Source organism: Hypanus sabinus, chromosome 9 (assembly GCF_030144855.1).
Source record: "Hypanus sabinus isolate sHypSab1 chromosome 9, sHypSab1.hap1, whole genome shotgun sequence".
Classification (NCBI taxonomy): Eukaryota; Metazoa; Chordata; class Chondrichthyes; order Myliobatiformes; family Dasyatidae; genus Hypanus; species Hypanus sabinus.
Genome location: NC_082714.1, coordinates 129603445 through 129625339, shown reverse-complemented (window position 1 = coordinate 129625339; position 21895 = coordinate 129603445). Strand labels below are relative to the sequence as shown.

Genomic DNA, 21895 nt, shown 5'->3' with positions numbered 1-21895 from the left:
TTAATCAGTCTGATGGTCTGGTGGAAGAAGCTGTCCCGGAGCCTGTTGCTCCTGGCTTTTACGCTGTGGTACTGTTTCCCAGATGGTAGCAGCTGGGACAGTTTGTGGTTGGGGTGACGGGTCCCCAATGATCCTTTGGGCCCTGATGCAAAGAAGCACAATAGAATCACTCCATGATAGCATAGTGGTGAGCACAACGCTATTACAGATCAGTGTGTTTAGGAATTCAATTCTAACACATTCTGTAAAAAATTTGTACATTCTCTCTGTGAGACTCCATGGGTTTCCACCCAGTTTCTCCACAGTCCTAAGTCATTCCAGTTAATTGGTTATTGTAAGTTGTCCTGTTATTAGGCTAAAGTTAAATATGTGGGTTGCTGGGTGGTGCAAAGGGCCTGTTCCAAGCTGTAAAATGAAAATGTTAAAAAACTGAATAGAAAAAACGAATAAAGGCAAACAAACAACCAACGTGCAAAAGAAGACAAACTGTGCAAATTAAAAAACAAATAATAAATAAATTAATAAATGTTGAGAACATAAGTTGTAGAGTCCTTGAAAATAAATCGGTAGGTTATGAAATCAGTCCAGCATTGAGTTGAGTGAAGTTGACCACGCTGGTTCAGGAGCGTAATGCTTGAACGGACAAAACTGTTCCTGAACCTGATGTTGTGGAAATTGGAAACAAAAGAGAATATTGGAAACACTCAACTGTTCAAGCAACATCTGTAGAGGGGAAGAAAATTGAGTTAATGTCAAACATGGATGATCTCATATTAGAATGAGCCAATTCTAACACAAACAGAAAAAGCAAACACGAGGAAATCTGCAGATGCTGGAAATTCAAGCAACACACACAAAATACTGGTGGAACGCAGCAGGCCAGGCAGCATCTATAGGGAAAAACAATGTCGACGTTTTGGGCCGAGACCCTTCGTCAGGACAGAAAAGGTAACATTGTAAATTGTTGAACTTAATACTACATCCTTAGGGCTGCAACATACCCAGCCAAAAATGAGGTGCCATTCCTTAAGCTTTTGCTGAGCTTCAGTGGAAGTGCAGAGGTGGACAAAGCCAGTTCCGGAGTGGGAATGGGATAGAAAATTAAAAGGCAGGACTGGAAGCTGACGTCACCTTTCCACATTAAACAAAAGAATTCTAAACCAGAGTTCCTGGAATAGCACTCTGTTTTCCACCTAGGCATACTGTCCTTGATGCTCTATTCAGTAGGAGGAAAAGAGTGAAATGCTAAGCTGCTACATTTGATAATTGAAGTTTAGTGTAAATTGTAAACCAATTTATAATTGAATTGCTTTCTGAACATAGTCCACATTAATATCATGAGTCTGCAGAGAGATAAAATTTAAAAAGGATTACTGGCACATTATGCAATCAAACACATAAAACCATAAGGAATAGTTCCCTGCATTTAAAGAAAACATTATTGGATTCCTGATGTTTATTAGCACTGTGAACAGAAACAAGACAATTAATGTATTTTAGCATTTTGGTTTTCATATGTGATGGGGAATATCAGTATCTGGCTATTTGTACTTAAAATAAGTTTCACACTTACAGAATTTATTTAGAATATCAGCTTGTTCTTCCCTTATGAATCACAAAACAAGACTAGCCATGACAAGAAGATGAATATAGTTTGGAAATTGCTAATGTTGGATGATTCTACTTTCCTGGCTGTTGAAGGAGCCAAGGTCTTAGTTGAAATAAAGTGCCTGGAATGTGAGGTTCGAGGCCTCACAATGATGTGACACCAGATTTTCTGACAGGTTGTAGAATAGTGTCAGAGAGAAATGGGCATCAGCTGCTCCATGGTGTGAAGTGTTTTCCCACATAACTCACATTTTCTTTCATTGTCAGTACTTGGGAGCATTGACACTGCATATTTCCAGACATTTCCAAGGGATTCAGCCCAGGAAAACTTCCAACATGACAGTTTTACAAATGAATGCCAGGAATGGTAGTCCAGTTGAAGAATATAAGACAACGATCTGTAGCAGTGATGCAGAGAATATGGTCCAGAGGCAACATCTAGTTTCTAGGAAGGTTCAGTCCAGCCTGTCTTGGTGAGCATTAGACACCAGCACTCTCCACTCCCTTACCCATTTTTAATTCTAGTATCATGTTGGTCTCGGTAGAAAAGAAGACACTGTACATAGACCCTTCATCATAAAGGGTGGCATGGTAGCAGAACATTTAGCATAATGCTATTACAGAGCCAGTGACTTGGGTTCAATCCCACCACTGTCTGTAAGAAGTTTGTACGTTCTCCCTGTGACCGTTTGGGTTTCTTCCTGGTGCTCCAGATTCTTCCTAATTCCAAAGGCATATGGGTTAGTAGACTAATTGGTCACATGGGTGTAATTGGCTGGCACAGGTTCATTGAGCAAGGAGGTCCAATTACTGTACTGTTATCTAAATAAAACATATAATAAAAAGACAAAACAAGGAAATCATCACAGCACTGTACTTGTAATTATCAGAGTTAACTAGACAGTTGCTGTTGAAAGATATTGAGGTTGATGTTGCAAAGATTACACTCCCTGAGTTTGTTCATTCATTATGTGCCATGTCATGTGACGTATATGAATATGGTCTTTCCACGACCATGATTGTTCTTTCCAAGTACCCTCTGAGTATATATAGGTGCAAACGTAAGCCTGTGGCTGTCCAGGCTTCTGTGCAAAGGGATTCTCTTATTAATAACTCAGCTCCATGCTTTGTAGCTATCAAAAGAGTTTGGAATATCTGTAAATGGCTCTGCTCATGATAGGCACATGCATATCAAATCCTGTTTTAATACAATCCTAGTGTGGTGCAGCAGCATGGCAGTTGGTGTTGCCTCCCCATGGCTCCAGTCCAATCCTGCGTGTGGACACAGTTTAGTTTGAATGTTATTTCTGTGACTGTGTTGATTTCCTCTGGATGCTTCAGTTTCCTTCCAAGTTGCATAAATGTGCTAATCAGTTAATTGGCCAGTGTACATTATCCCTTTGTGTAGGTTAACAGCAAAAGTAATTGAGGTGGAGGTGTTGGGCATGTGTGAGAGAGAATAAACTGAGAAATATAGGGAGGGGGAATGGGACAAAGAGGATTGCTCACCTGACAGCCAGCATGGATCCAATTAACCAACTAGCCTTTTACTGTGGCAGTATTAAAAAAACATAAACAACTGAACAATTTGACAAAGTTAAACATTTAGAATATGAGAAAATGTTTAAAGCAATAAAATGGATTTACATCACCATTTAAGCCCTTCAATATTTGGCTAGTGCGGTTCTGTGGCTAGTAGAGCGGCTGCCTTGCGGCGCCGGAGACACAAGTTCAATCCAGGTGCTGTCCGTATGAAGTTTCCATTCTGCTGCGAAGATATACATTTCCCCTGGTTTCGGTCCATATCCCAAAGAAGTGTGCGTTAATAAGTTAATTGTTGCCTGTAAGTTGCCTCTTCTATGTTTGTGAGCAGTAGAACTGGGGTTGGGGGTTTGTTCTCTTCTTGAAGAGTGGAGTGACATTTGCAATTTTTCAGTCCTCTGGAACCATTCCGGTATCTCATAATTCTTGAAAGATTACTTATCATTCTTCCACAATCTCTTCATCTACCTCTTTCAGAACCTTGGGATGTAGTCTATCTGGTTCAGGAGACTTAACTGCCTTTTCACCTATCAGCTTCCCAGGCACTGTCTTCTTCATAATAGTGAGAGCACTCACTTCAGCCCTGATACTCTCGGATTTCAGGCATGTTGCTCATGCCCTCCACAGTGAAAACTGACACAAAATACTTATTCAGTTTGTTCATCATTTCTTTGTTCCCCACTACTACCTCTCCAGCATTATTTTTCAGTGGTCCAATTGACCACTCTTGCCTTTGTTTTACTCTTAGTATATATATCTGAAAACCATGTTGGTGTCATTTCTTATTATTGGCTAGCTTACCTACATATTTACTCTTTTCTCTCCTTAATTTTTAGTTGCCTTCTGTTCATTTTTAAAAAGCTTTTCAGTCCTATAGCTTCCCTTTAATTTTTGCTCTATTGGATGTCCTCTCTGTTACTTTTTGGCTGACTTTGACTTCCCTTGTCAGCCACAGTTCCATTATCTTTCCTTTAGAATTCTAATTCTTTGGTAAACTGATCCGGCATCATCTGAATTAGTCCATGAAACTCCATCCATTGCTGCTCTACTGTCACACCTGTTAGTGTCCTCTTCCAATCAACTCCTCGCTCATGTTTTTGTAGTTACTTTTACTCAAATGTGATACCAATCCATTTAATTTTAGTTTCTCCTTCTCAAACTGCAGGGCAAATTCGATCACATTAAGGAAAAAAGTACAGTCAACGTTTCAGGCCGAAACACTTCGGCAGGACTGGAGATAAAAAGTTGAGGAGCAGATTTGAAAGGTGGGGGAGGGGAGAGAGAAACACCAGGCGATGGGTGAAACTTGGAGGGGGAGGGATGAAGCAAGGAGCTAGGAAGTTGATTGGTGAAAGAGATAGAAGGCCATGGAAGAAAAAAGAAGGGAGGGGAGTACCAGAGGGAGGTGATGAGATAAGGAGATAACATGAGAGAGGGACAAGGGGATAGGAAATGGTGAAGTTGGGGGGGGGGTGGGTAGTGGAGATATTACAGGAAGTTTGAGAAATTGATGTTCATGCCATCAGGTTGGAGGTTACCCAAACAGAATATAAGGTGTTGTTCCTCCAACCTAAGTGTGGCCTTATCCTGACAGTAGAGGAGGCCCTGGATGGACATATTGGAATGGGAATGGGAAGTGGAATTAGAATGGGTGACCACTGGGAGATCCCACTTGTTCTGCCTGAAGCAGCATAGATGCTCAGTGAAGTGGTCTCCCAATCTATGTCAGGTATCACTGATATACAAGAGGCCACACCAAGAGCACCAAACACAACATGTGACCCCAACCGCTATCTATTATAAATCTACAGACTCTCACAGCTACCTATACAATGCCTTGTCCCACTTGGCTACTTGTAAAAACACCATCCTCTTCTCTCAATTCCTCCGTCTCTGCCACATCTGCTTTCAGGATGAGGCTTTTCATTCTAGAACGAAGGAGATGTCCCCCTTTTTCAAAGAAGGGGGCTTCCCTTTCTCCAACATCAACACTGCCCTCTAACTGCATCTCTTCCATTTCACACACCTCTGCTCTTATCCCATCCTTCTGCCATGCTACCAGGGATAGGGTTCCTCGTGTCCTCACCTACCACCCCACCAGCTTCCACATCCAGCATATAATTCTCTGAAACTTCCACCACTTCCAATCGGATCCCACCACCAAAGACATTTTCCCCTCCCCCCCCCCAACTTCCTGCTTTCCGCAAGGATCGCTCCCTACAAGACTCCCTTGTCCATTCACCCCTCCCCACTGATCTCCCTCCTGGCACTTATCCTTGGAAGGGGGACAAGTGCTTCACCTGCCCCTACACTCCTGCCTCACTACCATTCAAGGCCCCATACAGTCCTTCCAGGTGAGGCGACACATCACCTGTGAGTCTGTGGGGGTCATATACTGTGTTCAGTGCTCCCGGTGTGACCTCTTGTATATCAGTGAGACCCGTCGAAGATTGGGGAACACTTCGCCGAGCAGCTACCAGAACAAGCAGGATCTCCCAGTGGCCAACCATTTTAAATACACTTACCATTCCCATTCCGATATGTCCATTTATAGCCTCCTACAATGTTGGGATAAGGCCACATTTAGTTTGGAGGAACAACATTATATTCTGTTTGGGTTGCCTCCAACCTGATGGCATGAACATCGATTTCTCAAACTTCCAGTAATACCTCCACAACCCCACCTCCCCTTCACCATTCCTATCCCCTTGTCCCTCTCTCGTGTTATCTCCTTGCCTGCCCATCGTCTCTCTCTGGTGCCCCCCCCCTCTTTTTTTCCTCCATCTCTTTCACCAATCAACTTCCTAGCTCTTTGCTTCATCCCTCCCCCTCCAAGTTTCACCTATCGCCTGGTGTTTCTCTCTCCCCATCCCCACCTTTTAGATCTCCTCCTCAGCTTTTTTTCTCCAGTCCTGCTGAAGGGATTCAGCCCGAAATGTCAACTGTACCTACTTTCCATAGATGCTGCCTGGCCTGCTGAGTTCCTCCAGCATTTTGTGTGTGTTGCTTGGATTTCCAGCATCTGCAGATTTTCTCTTGTTTGTTTTCTATCATATTATGGTTATGTTCCTTTACCTTCAGCTTCCTAATCAAATCTGGTCCACTGCGCAACACCAAATCCAGAATTCTCTTTTCTCTAGTGGACTTAACCACAAGCTGCTCAAAGATGGCATCTTTCAGGCACTCCACAAGTTCCTTCTCTTGGGATCCAGCACCAGCCTGAGTTTTCCCAATCTACTCGCATATTGAAATCCCCCATTGCCCTTTGATCATGCCTTTTCTATCTCTCAGTGTAATTTGTATGCCAGACCCGGGCTACTACACGGAGGACTGTATATAACCCCATCAGTCTTTTTACCCTTGCAGTATCTTAACTCTACTCACAAGGATTCTGTATTTCTTTCTAAGGATATGATTTCATTTTTTTTTACCAACAGGACCACTCCACCCTTCTGTCCACCCACCTGTCTTTTCAATAGGATATGTATCCTTGGATGTTTAGCTCCCTACTGTGATCTACTTTCAACCATGAATCTGTAATATCTGTGTCATACCTACCAATTTCTAGCTTTGCTGTAAGCTTACTTTCCTTATTTCATAAGCTGTGTGCATCAAAACTTTCCTCTGTCCTTCGAGTCGTTTCTTTTTATTAAAGTCATTGAACATGCATTGGGTTGAAATTGAAGCAGATTTGGTTAAAAGATTTCACTGCTGGGAAAACTGCGGGAAGAATGCATTTCTCTCACTGGGCTCATGAATCAGCATTGGAACACAATCAAATAGCAGCAGGTCTGCTCATCTAACTTGAAACATTAACTGTTTTTCTGTCCTCAAGTGTTTCCTTGCCAGCTGAGTTCTTCTAGCATTTTCTGGTTTTGTTTCAGATTTCCAGTACCTGCAGAATATTTTATTTTCATTTATTGGACCCTGTCTGTTTTCTTTGATATGAGTATAAGTGCAAAGCCATCTAGAAATTATGTTCTTTGTTATTACTAGCTGTTATTTGTTGCTTTCATCTGTGGAAGCTAAATGAAGCACATTTTCATTTCATTTCTAATATGGTAAAGAAGGCCTGGCATTTAGTTTGGCATTTTAATCCAGGTAGGAATTTGCATGCACATTGTTGATAGTGTAATAGAAATCTTTAGGTGTTGTAGTATAAATAATAAAGTATCACCTCCTGCATAGTTTCTGGACTTATCAATCCAACTTCATGAGCTAAATTCCAGAACAGCAAAATAAATATGCCACCAAATCATCTCCAGGGTAATTATATTCCTTGGTAGACTGCTTATGTAGGTGCACGAGTATGAGATGATTGTTCCAAACAATATAATGATCCAAAACCAGTTTTGCATATTGATTACCTATCACCAAAGCTGCGGTGTCAAGAAAGGAGAAGGGGAATGGAAGAAACCCTGTGCAAAGGCATGAACTGAAGCCTCTGGGTAGGAGGTAATACTGAAGCATCTCATTTTGGCAGATGTGGAGATATGAACTTTAATTCAACTACCCACACTATCCCAATGTTGGGGACTAGGTTTCTTCTTTGGAAGATGAAATTTAACAACTATCCACCCTGTCAGTAAAAGGTAACTGTAAAACTCAGTCACCTGCAAAAATACACAGTGTAGATATGATTTCTCCTTTCCACAGAGAAAAACTATGTGCATGGACGACCAGTCCAAAAAACATTCAGCAACATTCATTCATTTGCATAATTTAAAAAACTTGCTTTTAAAACTGATTGACTGCCACATTTGATGTCTGTCACTAGTGGTGGGATTGGAATGACTCTGTAACATAGAAATTTGATTTCATAATGACCTTCACACCCACACAAGGAGCTATTTCTGTACGACGTTGCCTGTTCCTAACTGCCAGTCTTCCCTGCCAGAGAAAGAACTGTAAATTGAGATGCAGATTACTGAGGTATGTGGGAAGGACTACCTAGGCCAGTTAATGTGATTGACAGGGAAGTAACAAGAGCCACATAATTGTAGGTGTTCTCTCATATATCCACCTCTTCTTTTTAAAATGTGAAGATTTTGGGAACTCCCTGCGCTTTCTGTCGTCATCACTTGATTGATGAAACATTGCAATGTAGAATCTACTAATAATACCTCAAATTTAAAGAGTAAAGAGAATTTAAAAAACAAAACTGACATTCTTTGCATCAAGGAAACAAATCAAAGTCTTGAAACTTTACTGAATATCAATTATTATTGAAAAAAAACATGCTTTTAACATCAAGATTGATAAGTCCCCAGGGCCAGACATGATATATCCCAGGAAAGTGAGAGAAGAGATCGCTGGAGCAGTAGCTATGATCTTTGAATCCTCTTTGACTGCGGGGGTGGTGGTGGGGGTACTGGAGGACTGGAAAATGGCAAATGTAGTTCCCTTGTTTAAAAAAGGTAGGGTCTGCAAACTATTGGAAAGGATTCTTAAGAATAGGATCTACGAGCATTTGGAGAAGTACAGTCTACTCAAGGATAGTCAACATGGCTTTGTGAAGGGAAGATTGTGCCTCATGAGCCTAATCGAGTTTTTTGAAGAGGTAACAAAAGAAATTGATGAGGGTAGGGTACACGTGGTCTACATGGTTTCTAGCAAGGCATTTGACAAGGTCCCCCATGAGAGACTCATCCAGAAAGTCATGAAGCCTGGGATCAGTGGAACCTTGGCTGTTTGGATAAAAAAAAATTGGCTTACAGGAAGAAAGCAGAGGGTAGTTGTGGAAGTTGTATTCTGCCTGGAGGTCGGTGACTAGTGGAGTGCCGTGAAGATCTGTCCCGAGACCCCTGCTCTTTGTGATTTTTATAAATGACCTGGATGAAGAGGCAGAAGGATGGGTGAGTAAGTTTGCTGATGACACAAAGATTGGAGGAGTTGTGGATGGAGCTGTAGGTTGTCGAAGGTTACAAGAGGATATAGACAGGCTGCAGAGTTGGGCAGAAAAGTGGTAGATGGAGTTCAATCCGGATAAGTGTGAGATGATGCATTTTGGAAGGACAAACCAGAAGACTGAGTACAGGATTAATGGTCAGTGACTTAAGAGTGTGGATGAACAAAGGGACCTTGGGGTTCAAATCCATACATCCCTCAAGGTCGCTGAGCCGTTTGATAGGGTAGTTAAGAAGGCCTATGGGATGCTAGGCTTCATTAACAGGGGGATTGAGTTCAAGAGTAGAGAGGTCATATTGCAACTCTACAAATCTCTGGTGAGACCGCACTTAAGAGTATTGTGTTCAATTCTGGTCACCTCATTATAGGAAGGATGTGGAAGCTATGTAGAGGGTGAAGAGGAGATTTAACAGGATGTTGCCTGGTTTGGAGAACAAGTCATATAAAGCAAGGTTAGCAGAGCTGGGACTTCTCTCTTCGGAGTATAGAAGAATGAGAGGGGACTTGATAGAGGTCTACAAGATTATGAGAGGCATAGATAGGGTGGATAGCTAGTACCTGTTTCCCAGAGTACCAATAGTAAACACCAGAGGGCATATGTACAAAGTTACGGGAGGGAGGTTTAGGGGAGACATCAGGGGTAAGTTTTTTTACACAGAGGGTTGTGAGTGCCTGGAATGACTTGCCAGGGACAGTGGTGGAGGCGAAAACATTAGCGGTATTTAAGAGCCTCTTGGACAGGCACATGGATGAAAGAAAAATAGAGGATTATGGGTTAGTGTGGGTTTAGTACTTTTTTTAAAGGAATATATGGGTCGGCACAACATCGAGGGCCAACGGGCCTGTACTGTGCTGTAGAATTCTAGTGTCTTCTAGTGTCTAGTATCTTTTTCAAATAAATTTTTAAAAAAACAACTTTTACCAGGCCTAACCTGTAAATAATGATTTACATATTCTATGTCAGTAACATACAGGTTTAGGGCAGATTTTTCCCAAATAACATGTTATTCAACTACTTAAAAGACTTCAATTTTGCAGTATTGCAGTGTTTTACTGTGTAGGAACCTTTTTATTAGGTGAAATGCAATGAGAACAGAACAGGCCTTATTGTAAAAAAAAGCATTAACTAGAATACTAAATTTTATAGCCATACAATTCTGTTGTGATCTCATTCAATATAAGCTGATACTTGTCATTCGTATGCTCTGTGGATAGGTAGCCAATAATTACTGTAATAAATTTGAACATCAGATGAGATGCTCAAATAAAACCATTTCTCTCTCTCAATCAATTGTATTTTTGAGAAAAATTGCTCTAAGATTTTGCTTCAAAGCACAGCACTTGATATTATCAACGAAAAAGTAATGACTACTTAAGTATATATCCACAGTTTGTCCTGGTATTGTTAGGATTTCAAACCTCTGTTTGGATAAATAGTAATTAAGTACCTGTTTTCATAGGTAAGTAACAGTATCTGCTAAAAGGAATGGTTTCATTCTATAATGAATTTGTTTTACTGCACTGAATAAGGTGTGATATTTAAAAAATTCTTTTCCTTTCCTTTCACAGGGCATTTAGTAAATACTGCTTCAGAACTGATGAAGCTCGACCAAGAACAACCTCAACTCACAGAGCCATATCTTTCCAAACAAAAAAAACTAATGGTAACAGAAAACAAGTTCTCTTTCAGCATGTTTTGTTTTGGATATCAACCTTCTACTTTTCAGGTTAAGCAGATCAGTTCTGAGTCTGTCAGATTTAGCATAATTGTAGAAAGTATTTCAGAATATGATTGCATGATGGTGACTTCTACCACTGCTGTCATGGACTGATATGTCTGGCACAGGTGAGGGTGCTAACCAAGTTTATCCCTCCTATTGGTTCACTCACTTCCCTCTGAACACCCACGATTGTCAGGGTTTGGCCAGCTCATTGGTGTAACAAATCACCCTGATGATGGACATTCCTTCTACTGAGAACATCACAGTTCATTCAGTACCCCTGCCACTTTTAAGGCTTCTTTTTTAATGTTGCCCAATATGGATGTTATCTGGACAGGAGGACTTGAGACGAATGGAGAGAATGGATAGTTTGGGGCTTTTTCCCTGGAGCATAAGAAACAGAGGGGTGATCTTACCAAGGGATATAAAATCATGACAGGCCTAGGTAGGTAGGTCAGTCCTTTATCCTCCTCAAGCTAGGAGAATCTAAAACTAAAGGACATTAGTTGGTAGTGGGGTAATTTAAAGGAAACAAACATTTCCCCCCACACACACTTTGTAGAGCAAAGTGCTAGAAGAAGTGGTAGAGCCAGGTAAAATTATGTTTAAAAAACATTTTGATAGGTACATGATAGAAAAGATTGAGGAATACAGGCAAGCAAGTAGGATCACCTCAGGTAGGCAACTCGGCTAGCATGGATGAGATGGGGTAAATAGCCTGTTTCCATGCTGTCTAATTCCGTGACTCTATGAAAGAGAACATATTGAGGACACAAATTTGTAATCAATAGGAAACTTCCTTGCCCATGTTTGATCAGGTGGTAATTTATTTCAAGGGTTCTGGAATCAATGTTGTGGTATTCCAGGGTTGCCCCCTCTGCTGGGTTTCTGTAGCCAATAGGACAGGGTGAACCCAGGATTTGTGGTAGTTATTTGCATTAAAAATGACTGTGGGGAGTTTTCACACAATTCTTTCATTTTAATTTAAATTAAAATCACTTCAGATTGGCCCCAGGTACGACAAACCTTCAGTTACATTGTGATGGTTATATGTTTGTTTCATTTTGAACGTGAGACAGAATCAAATTTCAAGCCCATCACTGAATCTGGCATAAAGTAAAGCAGACATTATTCCCAGCAAAATAGAATTGCATTGTCATAACAGATGCTGGAAATTCAAACAACAACACACACAAAATGCTGGTGGAACACAGCAGGCCAGGCAGCATCTATAAGGAGAAGCGCTGTCGACGTTTTGGGCCGAGACCCTTCGTGACATGTGTGTTGTTTGCATTGTCATAAACTACTTTTACCAAAACAATAGGAAAACAAATTAACTTTCCATCAGTAATGTTAAGGATGCTAACTTGTTATATCAATTGCGCTTTTTACACCTTATGGCATCAGTTCAGATTCTGAGAAATATACTGTATGGAGAAAATGTAAAAGACAGCCAAACCACGGGTTGTACACAGGTACTGATTTCAGGGTCTCGGATGAAAACCTAGATAGAACAGTCCATAAATAACCTTTCATTGCACATGTCTGATGGTCTAAGTCTGTTGGATACAGATTTTTTGAATACTTTACAAAGTCAAGGAGCACAAAGAATCTGATGGCAAAATTTCATACTAGCTTGAACTTGAAATCCGTGCTATCAGGCTTGGAAAACACAGACAACTCTATGCACAGACTACGTGATGAGGTGACTCACGGTTAACGTCTCAGCTTCCATACCTGCTACAGTTGAAGCTCAGAGTACTGCCACACTCATCAAAACAGAGATAAAGCTTCCGAATCAGAACAGCCCAGAGATCCTGCCCCTTACAGAATACTAATGTACAAGTGGCACAGCACTGTGGGTATTGTTTTTCTCTTCGACAGTACCATCGATTGAGGATGATTTATGGCAGTAGCTCCTCAGAGCACAAACCTGATATCTTCTCTTAGGAATACATCATTTATTCTCTCTCAGCCTTTCCTTGTATTATCAGCTGAACACACTGACCACTGCCACCCACACAGGGAGGATACAGCCATTCTTGGGTCATTATGCCCAAAGCTGCCAAAATTCATCCTCTTAAGCAAGTATTCTCAACCTGGGATCCCCTTGCTTAATGGCATTAGTCCATGGCATAAAAATGGTTGGGAACCTTTTATCTAGAGCCTCTGAAGATCAGGATTCCATTACTAGACGTGCTATAGTTACAGAACTGTAGGAACAGCAGTTGTAGCATGTCTACTAATGGGCACTGGAACTGTCAAGCAGTAAACACACAACACCTTCACACTTGCTTCAATGCTGTTATGTACTAGGTTAATTTGGTTTGTCACTAGAGCTACAGTTATTTTCATGGATCAACCAAGGATAAAGGGAGGCAGCTTGCTGTACCTAATAAAATGGCCACTGAAGTTGCAGAATTCTGCTGTATGTTAAAAAGCAAGCATGGGTAACATAAAGCAAACAAGAGAAAATCTGCGAATGCTGGAAATCAGATAGCAGATCCTTTGTGCCTTGATAGTCACTCTCCCTAGTACTCCTCTCAAATGGGCCCCACTGTATCAGAGTTTGATACAGAGCTTTAAGAGTTTGCTGCAGTATATGTGTTTGACAGCATAGTTTTCACCAAATCCATGTTTTTCACCTGCATATGCATTGCACAATGGTAGCAACAGACTTCTCAATAATGACTGTCCCCCATCAATGCTTTTACTCATTTAACATTTGAAAAAGCAAAGAACTCGGGGATTTATTCAAACACTCTTCTTGATAAAAGATATTATTATTACTATTGGATAAGAGTAATAACGGAAAATAGCCAACTCTTTCATTAGGAATTTCTTACATCACCAGTTTGAGGTTAGTAAACAGCTTCTGGCGTGTGAGAGCATAAATGGGCTGCTTTGCCCAGTTCAACAGCCCTATCAACTAGTTGCACAATACACAGAGCTCACCCATGCCACTAGTCAAAATGAACGAAACAAGTAGTTTTGCTGTTACCGGATAAGATTGATTCGCATTAACACTCCGTCTCTTTCACATTCTCTGTAGACCAAGATACTGGACCACGACGACGTGAACAACTTGAAGAAAATTCTTACTGAATTAGGGAAAGTTTTAGATCAAGTGGAAGCAGAGCTTGAACAGAAGAAACATGAACTTGCAGGTATGACATTGTGAAAATGAAGTACTTGCCGTTAAATAATAATATGAGAATGATAAATTTTAAAATATATCTGACAGGAAAACTGTAAAATTAATATTTACAACAGCAATTGATTGTTAAATGAATTTCAATGTATTTTAGTATTCTTTATCGTAATTGTTTTAAGTGGCCAAAGTGCTTCTTGGTTTTGTTTCAAAAACATAAAATACACACAATTCGCCAATCAAGTTATTTAGTGTTCTCTTAAACATAGCAAAAGAGGCCATATCCTTATGAGCCCTGGTGTAAAGACCCATTAGTGTGCTCTGCTCATCCTGGGCAACTGTGATGTCTTGCACATCATAATTCATATAAAACCATCCCATATAAAAGTCATGCTTTTTCCTGAGAGACACAAGAGATTGCAGATGCTGGAATCTGGTGCAATAAACAAGAAGCTAGAGGAAATAAGTGGGTCAAGCAGCATCTCTGAAGGGAAGTTGACATTAGGGTCTCAAACCTAAACCATCAACTCTAGTCTCCTGGAGAACCTGAGATCTTCACCACCACAAGAGTCGGGCCTGTTTGGATTGTCTGTTGAGCAGGAGAGATTGTGGAGAGAGTTGGAGACAGGTCCTTGTAGACGTTATGCACCAGTTTTAAAAAGTAAACAGGTCCTGTTGGGACTTTTCTGCAGAGCAGGAGATTATTTGGATTATTAGTAGCTTAGCAAGGGCCAATTTTTTAAAAAAGTGAAGTGCAAGTGGATCGCCTAAGGAGGCTTGGGCTCAACAGGCTTCAGCAAGAATAGGTGGAGGCTAAGGGTGCTGAGTTGCTTGGAATCAGTTATTTAATTCTAGAACTTAATCTTAAGAAGTTAGAACCAAAAGTATAATAAACTAGGCAAGAAGAGACAGACAGGATGACAGTTAAAGCAGTGGAATATTCCTCCTCTAAGATGTGGAATCTCTTTTTCTATGGAAAAAAAGGTTAAAGTGATGCTTAACAAACACTTTTCAAATAGAGTATATCAGTGACTGAGAAAACAAAATAGTGCTTCTGGAAGGAATAAAGTGTTTATCAAGTGGCTACAGTGATGACTAAGTTCACCTGGCTGAAGATGATAACTAATTATTAACAATGTTGAAGAATTATTTCAATAGAATAGATAAAGGTTGTGTTTATAGAGATATTTATCACAGAAAGTTGACTCCATATCTAAAGGTCACAAAATCAGAGAATAACACAGAAATGGTGTTTGATTTAGGTTATTGGGTGACCTCTGTGGAGATGGGTATAAGTAAGAGGTGGGAACCATTAACAATTATTTTTTTGTACAAAAAGATGAATCACAACTGAAGATAGCCTCCTCAAGCTCAATAATAAAAAAGTGATGACACAAAAGACTGTAGATGTGGGAGACTGGAGCAGCACACAAGCACCCGGGGAGCTCGGTAGAAAAGCAGAACTGGAAAGATTGATCTGTCATGTTATGTTGGTTATAGAATGATTTACAAGACCCTAGAGAGAAGAAAATGCACTGCAATCATGCAGAATAACTTAAAACTCACCCTTTCAAAGTGTAAATTAACTAAAAGACATAGACCATCTATTATGGTTGAATCTGAACAGCTGACATTACTACAGTTTATATTCTGATGACAAAATTGTCATGATTTTGTTTGATAAATAAAACAGATGTTTATTAAATTTAGTAACTGTTTGTGAATGCTGTTCATGATGGTTTGATTGTGCATTTTACACTGGTATTGTAGAGCTGACTTGATGGATCAAATGGCCAAATTCTGCTAATATATTTTATGGTCTTATAATACATTCCAACCTGACAAACGACAAAGGGTCTCGGCCCGAAATGTTGACAGCGCTTCTCCCTATAGATGCTGCCTGGCTTGTTGTGTTCCACCAGCATTGTGTGTGTGTTGCCAAATGAGTAATCTGCATTCTTCCACCATGATTCACTCATTTCAGGGTTTTTTCTTGAACAACCTCAGCTAACTCCATTTAGCAATTATTTAAATTTAAATGAGTTTCTCAGTATTATATACCTGCCATTTCAAAACAAGTTAGGGTCAATGCTAGAAAATATGCTTGATTTGTTTATTTAGCATCATCTTTAAAAATGTTACTTTATGTTCAGATGTTGCCATATGAAATAAGTGGAGTGTAATATTTTAGTTTGAAAGGCAAGATTTCTTGCAATAATTCATATCCCTTTGTGTTCTAGGCCAGAAGTGCGAAAGCTGGTTGTGTGGATCAGATTTTACCTTAGCTGATATATCCCTTGGAGCAACGTTACATCGCCTCAGGTTCCTGGGGCTTGCAAAAAAGTACTGGGGAAATGCAGATCGACCCAATTTGCAAGCATATTTTGAGAGAGTGCAGAAGCGTACTGCATTTCGAAAGGTTTTAGGAGACATACACACCACATTGCTGTCAGCTGTTTTACCTAATGCTTTCCGCCTTGTGAAAAGAAAACCACCTTCTTTCTTTGGTGCCTCATTTTTAATGGGAACCCTAGGTGGAATGGGATATTTTGCTTATTGGTATCTCAAGAAAAAGTACATGTAACAATAGTAAATGTAATTCTGTGGCCTATGTAATGTGTGATATTATGGAATGTTTTAAAATATGTGAATAATTTCACTAGGTGAATTCTGTAGTACTGTTAACATTCCATGCAGTAGGATGGTATATTATACAGCACATATATAATTTAACTGCTGTTTCTTTTTAAAAAAATGGTTTTGATTTTCCATGCAAACATCAGGCCAGCACTTCACTAAACTTCATAAGTACCACCAATTAGCCAATCAAGCGACAATTAGAAAATTGCATTGTATATTCCCATTCTAAAATCTAAAAATCCAGCCAAGTCCTGCCCTATGGACAGAATTTAGATATAAACAGGCTGCAGTGAGTTGGACTGAAATTAAAATTTTCAATAGGCACATTAAGTTACTCTGTTCATTGCGTGACCAAATATATCCAAGACCACACTGGAAACATCTTACTTCTCACATTAAAGTTTACTTTGATGGGTGTTAATGGATCACCTTCCATCTACTACAGACTAACATCTTTCATTAAACCATTCAATGAATTGTGAACTCAATTCGTACTGGAAAATGATGAAGCCGTCATTCATGAATGATCAAAATAAAGTGCACTTATTTGACTTAAGGTGAAAAGATAAATTTAGTTTAAAAACACTAAATATGATCCCCACTCAAAATTTTTGAGCATCACTTTATCTTTCAGACAGAAGTTACACTCTGGCCTCTTGCAGTCTGTGTTCATTATTTTTAGAGGGAGCTGACAATCAAAGTGTTTTGTTCAGCTTTCCTTTTCTGTAGGATTTGTTTTCACTTGGTAGCTATCATTGCCTTCCAGCCAACACCTCTTGTGGGTTGGTTACTTACCATTGTTTGTTTTTATGCTGTAATTTGCTAAATTAATGTGTAGTTTCTTCAGGAAAGTTTACTTACAATATATTTTCCTTTATTTTAAACATCCTTCATATTTTACCTGCTTAATCCCTGCAATGCCCACCCTCTCTCCTTTCGAAAGCAATAACTGATACTGGGTACAGTTTTGGTGTATAAACTAAACAGTAAACCTGTAGTAAACCTTACCAAAGTGTTCAAACATGAGTCCATCACAGCCAAGTTTGATCATACTTTCATTTTCATTGTCCAGGTATAACAAAGAGAAACAGAAACAAAGAGTGAATTGTCCAGAGCTACAATGGTCACGTGTTGAGTAACCATTACCACAACAGAAAACTAGTTACAATATAAATCTACTAACTTGAGATTTCAATATCATACTCAAAGTGTATTCACTTAATTTAGGAATTGAATCAATTGATTCAATTAGGTCAATTGATTCTCTTTAAAGTTTAAAAATTGACAAGGAATTATCATGTGTCCAATTGGTGTCTTCTACATAATAAAGTATTTTTTGTAACGTAAGGTAAGATACTGTAACAATACTTCACAATTACCCCATTCAATGAGTCCAGTTAGTTTTCTAGCTACATTTTTGAAAAAAACATTTACCTCATGCATATAAGGCAAGAATTTATTGGTTCTAACTCTATTTTAGGGTTCTAAAAAATTCAATCATAACATCCATTGTGGAAGATTAACTTGCCAGTACATGAATGAAGTTCAAAGAAACCTGTGTCTGACCCGCTGAGTTCTCCAGCTCCTTTGTATGTTGTTCCAGATTTCCAGTATCTGCAGCATCATGTGCGTCAATTAACAGAAAGCTGGTTGCTGGTATTCAATCACTCTTGAATCATTTTTAAATTGACATACACCACAGAAATAGGCACCCAGAGTATCAAACATGCAGATTCATAAGCAATCATGAAGCCAGAACTAAAGTGTCTGACCTGCTGTGTTCCTCCAGCATTTTGTGTGTGTATTCTTAAAACTTAGTTTCAAATTTTAGACTAGCTTTGTTCATTCATAAATGACAACTTAAACAATTATAATTTTATTTCAGATTTGTTTTACCATCCAAAAGTTGCTGAATATTTACATGAAAGAGAAATGGCATCCCTATAATTTTCTTAATGAAAAAGCCTGAAGACTCATTATGTCAAAGTATAACTTTTGGATGAAGTTGATTAGTATTGTAACACTCAACACATTTACTTTGCTTTAGTTAAGCGTCCAATCAGTGCACTGTTGCAATCACACTTTCAAAAGCTGTGTTTATGTTCAACTAGATCATAATTAACATCACTAATGAAATGAGCCTTCACTGGATGGATCAAAATGGTGCTGCAGAGGGGTTACATTGCTGATAATCCTAGTATAGGGAAAGAATGACTGTTGAGAAAAAAAGCAGCTCTTAATTTAATTAGGTCCTGATTAGAATAACTGCATTGCTAATAGTGATTGAGTTTTAATTTCGGGCGATAAGCTGAAATCTCACAAACCAATAAATAAATATTGGTGGATGTACAGCATTTGCCATTTATAAGGCAGAAACAGAACAACAATTCTGTGCAGGATATGGAACAGTAAATCGCTGAAGTGATCTCAAAACCTTCTTCTCTAAATTGATCTCTAACAAGATGCACTGGAAACCACAGAAGTGTGTCTGTAATATGGTATCGATACACCATGGAGGATCAAAGACCTTGTACTCTGTTTACATCAGGAATCCAAGCTTCCTGACCACAAATCAGCCTTAAGACATACACAGTCAAAATGGATCCCACTTCAACCATTTTTGAAATACCATATGCTTGTTAAGGTAGTAAACTTATTTTAAAAGAAACCAGAAATGAAACTAATCAGTGTCTTGATTCAGTAGGGTTCATGTAAATTGGTAGATTGCCAGTTCCAATTTCTCCTTCCATGGGACAAAACTGCAATCTGTAGAAATACATTAATTTCATTTATCTATGTCCCCATCGTCATGAATATGCAATAGTGTATCTATGGAGATTTGAATCAGAATCTAGTTTATTACCAACACATTTGTCATGAAATTCATTGATATCATATGATAGAACTCCAGTTTTGAAGTATCTTACCCTGAAAGAAATATATTGTTCTCTTAAAAGGGCAGACATGTCAGGAACAAATATATTATGTGAAGTGCTGAGGTTCAGATATACATTCTAAGACTTGATGTAATTTCATTGGGACAGCTCTCTTCCAGCATACCAACGACAAAAGGTTTTCAGGTATTTAAAAAAGACAAGAGAAAGGCTGAATAATGAGCAATATAAAATATTAGACAATAATCTTTACTAGTTATTGTGGCAAGTCACTAGAGTTAGCAATAATACTAGTCTGCATTTTATGGGATAATTTGCCTGTTCATCAGAAGCAGTGTTACAGATAATCAGGTTTACTGTATGATCAATGTCGAGTAATGGTAAAATGTTGACACACAAGAACAGCTGAAGGGTTAGAGTGATATATACTTTAATTACATTATGATTTAGCTTTATTCACACCTGATTTTGAGAAACCATTGTGTTAGCTGCTTGCATGCAATTTATTTATATCCAGGGTTTCTTAAGAAATGAAAAGTCACTGTGAGTAAATTCCAACCATTAATTTTACTCAAGTAAAGCTACACTCAAATGTTTCACAACTATTGAAATGAGTTTTGCTGTGGTTATATTTCACCAACATGATAAAAATATAATATCAGATGCTTCAGAAAAGGTTTACAACTCACAGCTAGGAAATACATTTTTATTAATCTATTTTTGAAAGTTAACTCATACTTTAAAAGTATCTTCAAAACTTAGATGTTGAATGCATATTATAAAGACCCAGATTTTGCACTCAGCATTGAAACAATACTTGCAGCTTAGCTCTTCTGATGTCTACAATATGGGCTTTAGGTTTTCTGATGTAGGTGCCGTCAGACATCAGTTCAAGGGATAGCAGGTGTCCAGCAAAAGTGATTTCATCAAACAACCAATCAATGCAATCAGGATGAAAAAAAATCATTTTTAACTAATGAAAATGTGAATTAATGACCTCAAATATGTATATAAGGTAGACGCAGAAATACAATCACATTAAAAAAAATTATCAATTGAATTTTAAAAATACTTTAAGTAAACACAGGTAAAAATAGGTTATTAAAACACAAATAAGCAACTTTTCTGGTTTAATATGCCATTACAAAATAGTTACATCACTTGCATTCTAAAGCGAGCAATTATTAATAGATAGGTTTTATAACTCTCAGATCGCCAAATTCCTCTTACTGGTGAAAAGCTCAAATCAGCTCAGCCTGTGGATGAGCCTGGCAACACTGATAATTAATTCTGAATGCTCTCACTTCACTACTCGTGTGCCCTCCAGAAATTTCTGTCAGTTAGTGAGTGCAATGCTGGTAAATGTAGTCCTGCCACCTACAGAATCCAGACCCGAGTAGCATACTCTAACTAAATGCAGATTTTAGTCATGCTTTCTTCGTATCGTGTAGGGAAAACTGCAGCAAATGTCCTTCTTATTAATTCTGTCTGAGTAAAATCAACCTTAAAGTAATAAGATGTATTGAGAAGCTAAACAAAATAGCATTGTCCTGAAACCAGAGTAATCTGCAGAACAGTCCAAGTTATGACAGAATTCCGTTCCGAAGAACCTTTCATCAGCTGCACTGAGTGAACAAAAGCAACGCGCGGGAGAGAATCACGGACGAGGGAGCGAACAGTCACAGAAATGGCAAGTGTCGTTGGGTAAACAAATGAGTCCGCTCAGTGCGACTGGGTCCGACCCAGCCACCAGCTGTTGCAGCTGTTGGAATGGTCAGGGTGAAGCGCAGGAGAACGAAAACACGCTGAAATGACCCATTCCCATCAGGCAGATGTCCCACAGCAGGTGGTAAAACCAACCTCATCTATCTTGCCGGTCCCCGAATGCCATTTGTATGTATGAGATGTATGTAAATCGGATTTCACAATCTGGAAAGGAGCTGAATGAATTTCTAATGTTGGCATGTGCCAAGGAAAATAATTTCACCAGCACTGCTGTTGATGCTCAGTTCAAAAGGTACAAGAAAACAGATGATCTACGTTTTACTAAAAAAAATTGTTAATGTCATTCCACTCTTTAAAAAGGGGTGGGGGGGGGGGAGGCAAAAGAAAGGAAATTATAGTCCAATTAGCCTGACTTCAGGTGGTTAGGAAGATGTCCCATTATTAAGACGAGGTTTAGGGTACTGTTGGCAAGTGATTTTTTTTTGTTAATTTGGCCTACTTATAGGATTATTTAATACCTGTCCCTGTTGATTATATTTATATAATTTGATATACCGTATTTCATTACATGTTATTTTATATAATGTTTGTCTTTACTAATGACTTTTAATTTTCTCATATTGATTCATTTTTACAATCTATGTAAAACACTTTGAGCCTGCATCTTAACATATGAAAGATGCTATATAAATAAAGTTATTATGATT

General features: G+C 39.0%; 1 protein-coding gene across 4 annotated transcripts in view; it reads left to right on the top strand.

Moving 5' to 3' along the window:
• gdap1l1 (ganglioside induced differentiation associated protein 1-like 1) overlaps positions 1-16513 on the top strand; it is an 81851-nt gene extending 65338 nt beyond the window's left edge. For 3 of the 4 annotated variants that reach the window (XM_059978750.1, XM_059978753.1, XM_059978751.1), the window contains 3 exons: positions 10627-10721; positions 13831-13945; positions 16170-16513. In XM_059978750.1, the coding sequence (XP_059834733.1) occupies positions 10627-10721; positions 13831-13945; positions 16170-16513 (554 nt within the window). The remainder of the gene's footprint in view (positions 1-10626; positions 10722-13830; positions 13946-16169) is intronic. The other variant, XM_059978754.1, reaches the window with a different exon arrangement.
• Positions 16514-21895: the final 5382 nt, after the last annotated feature.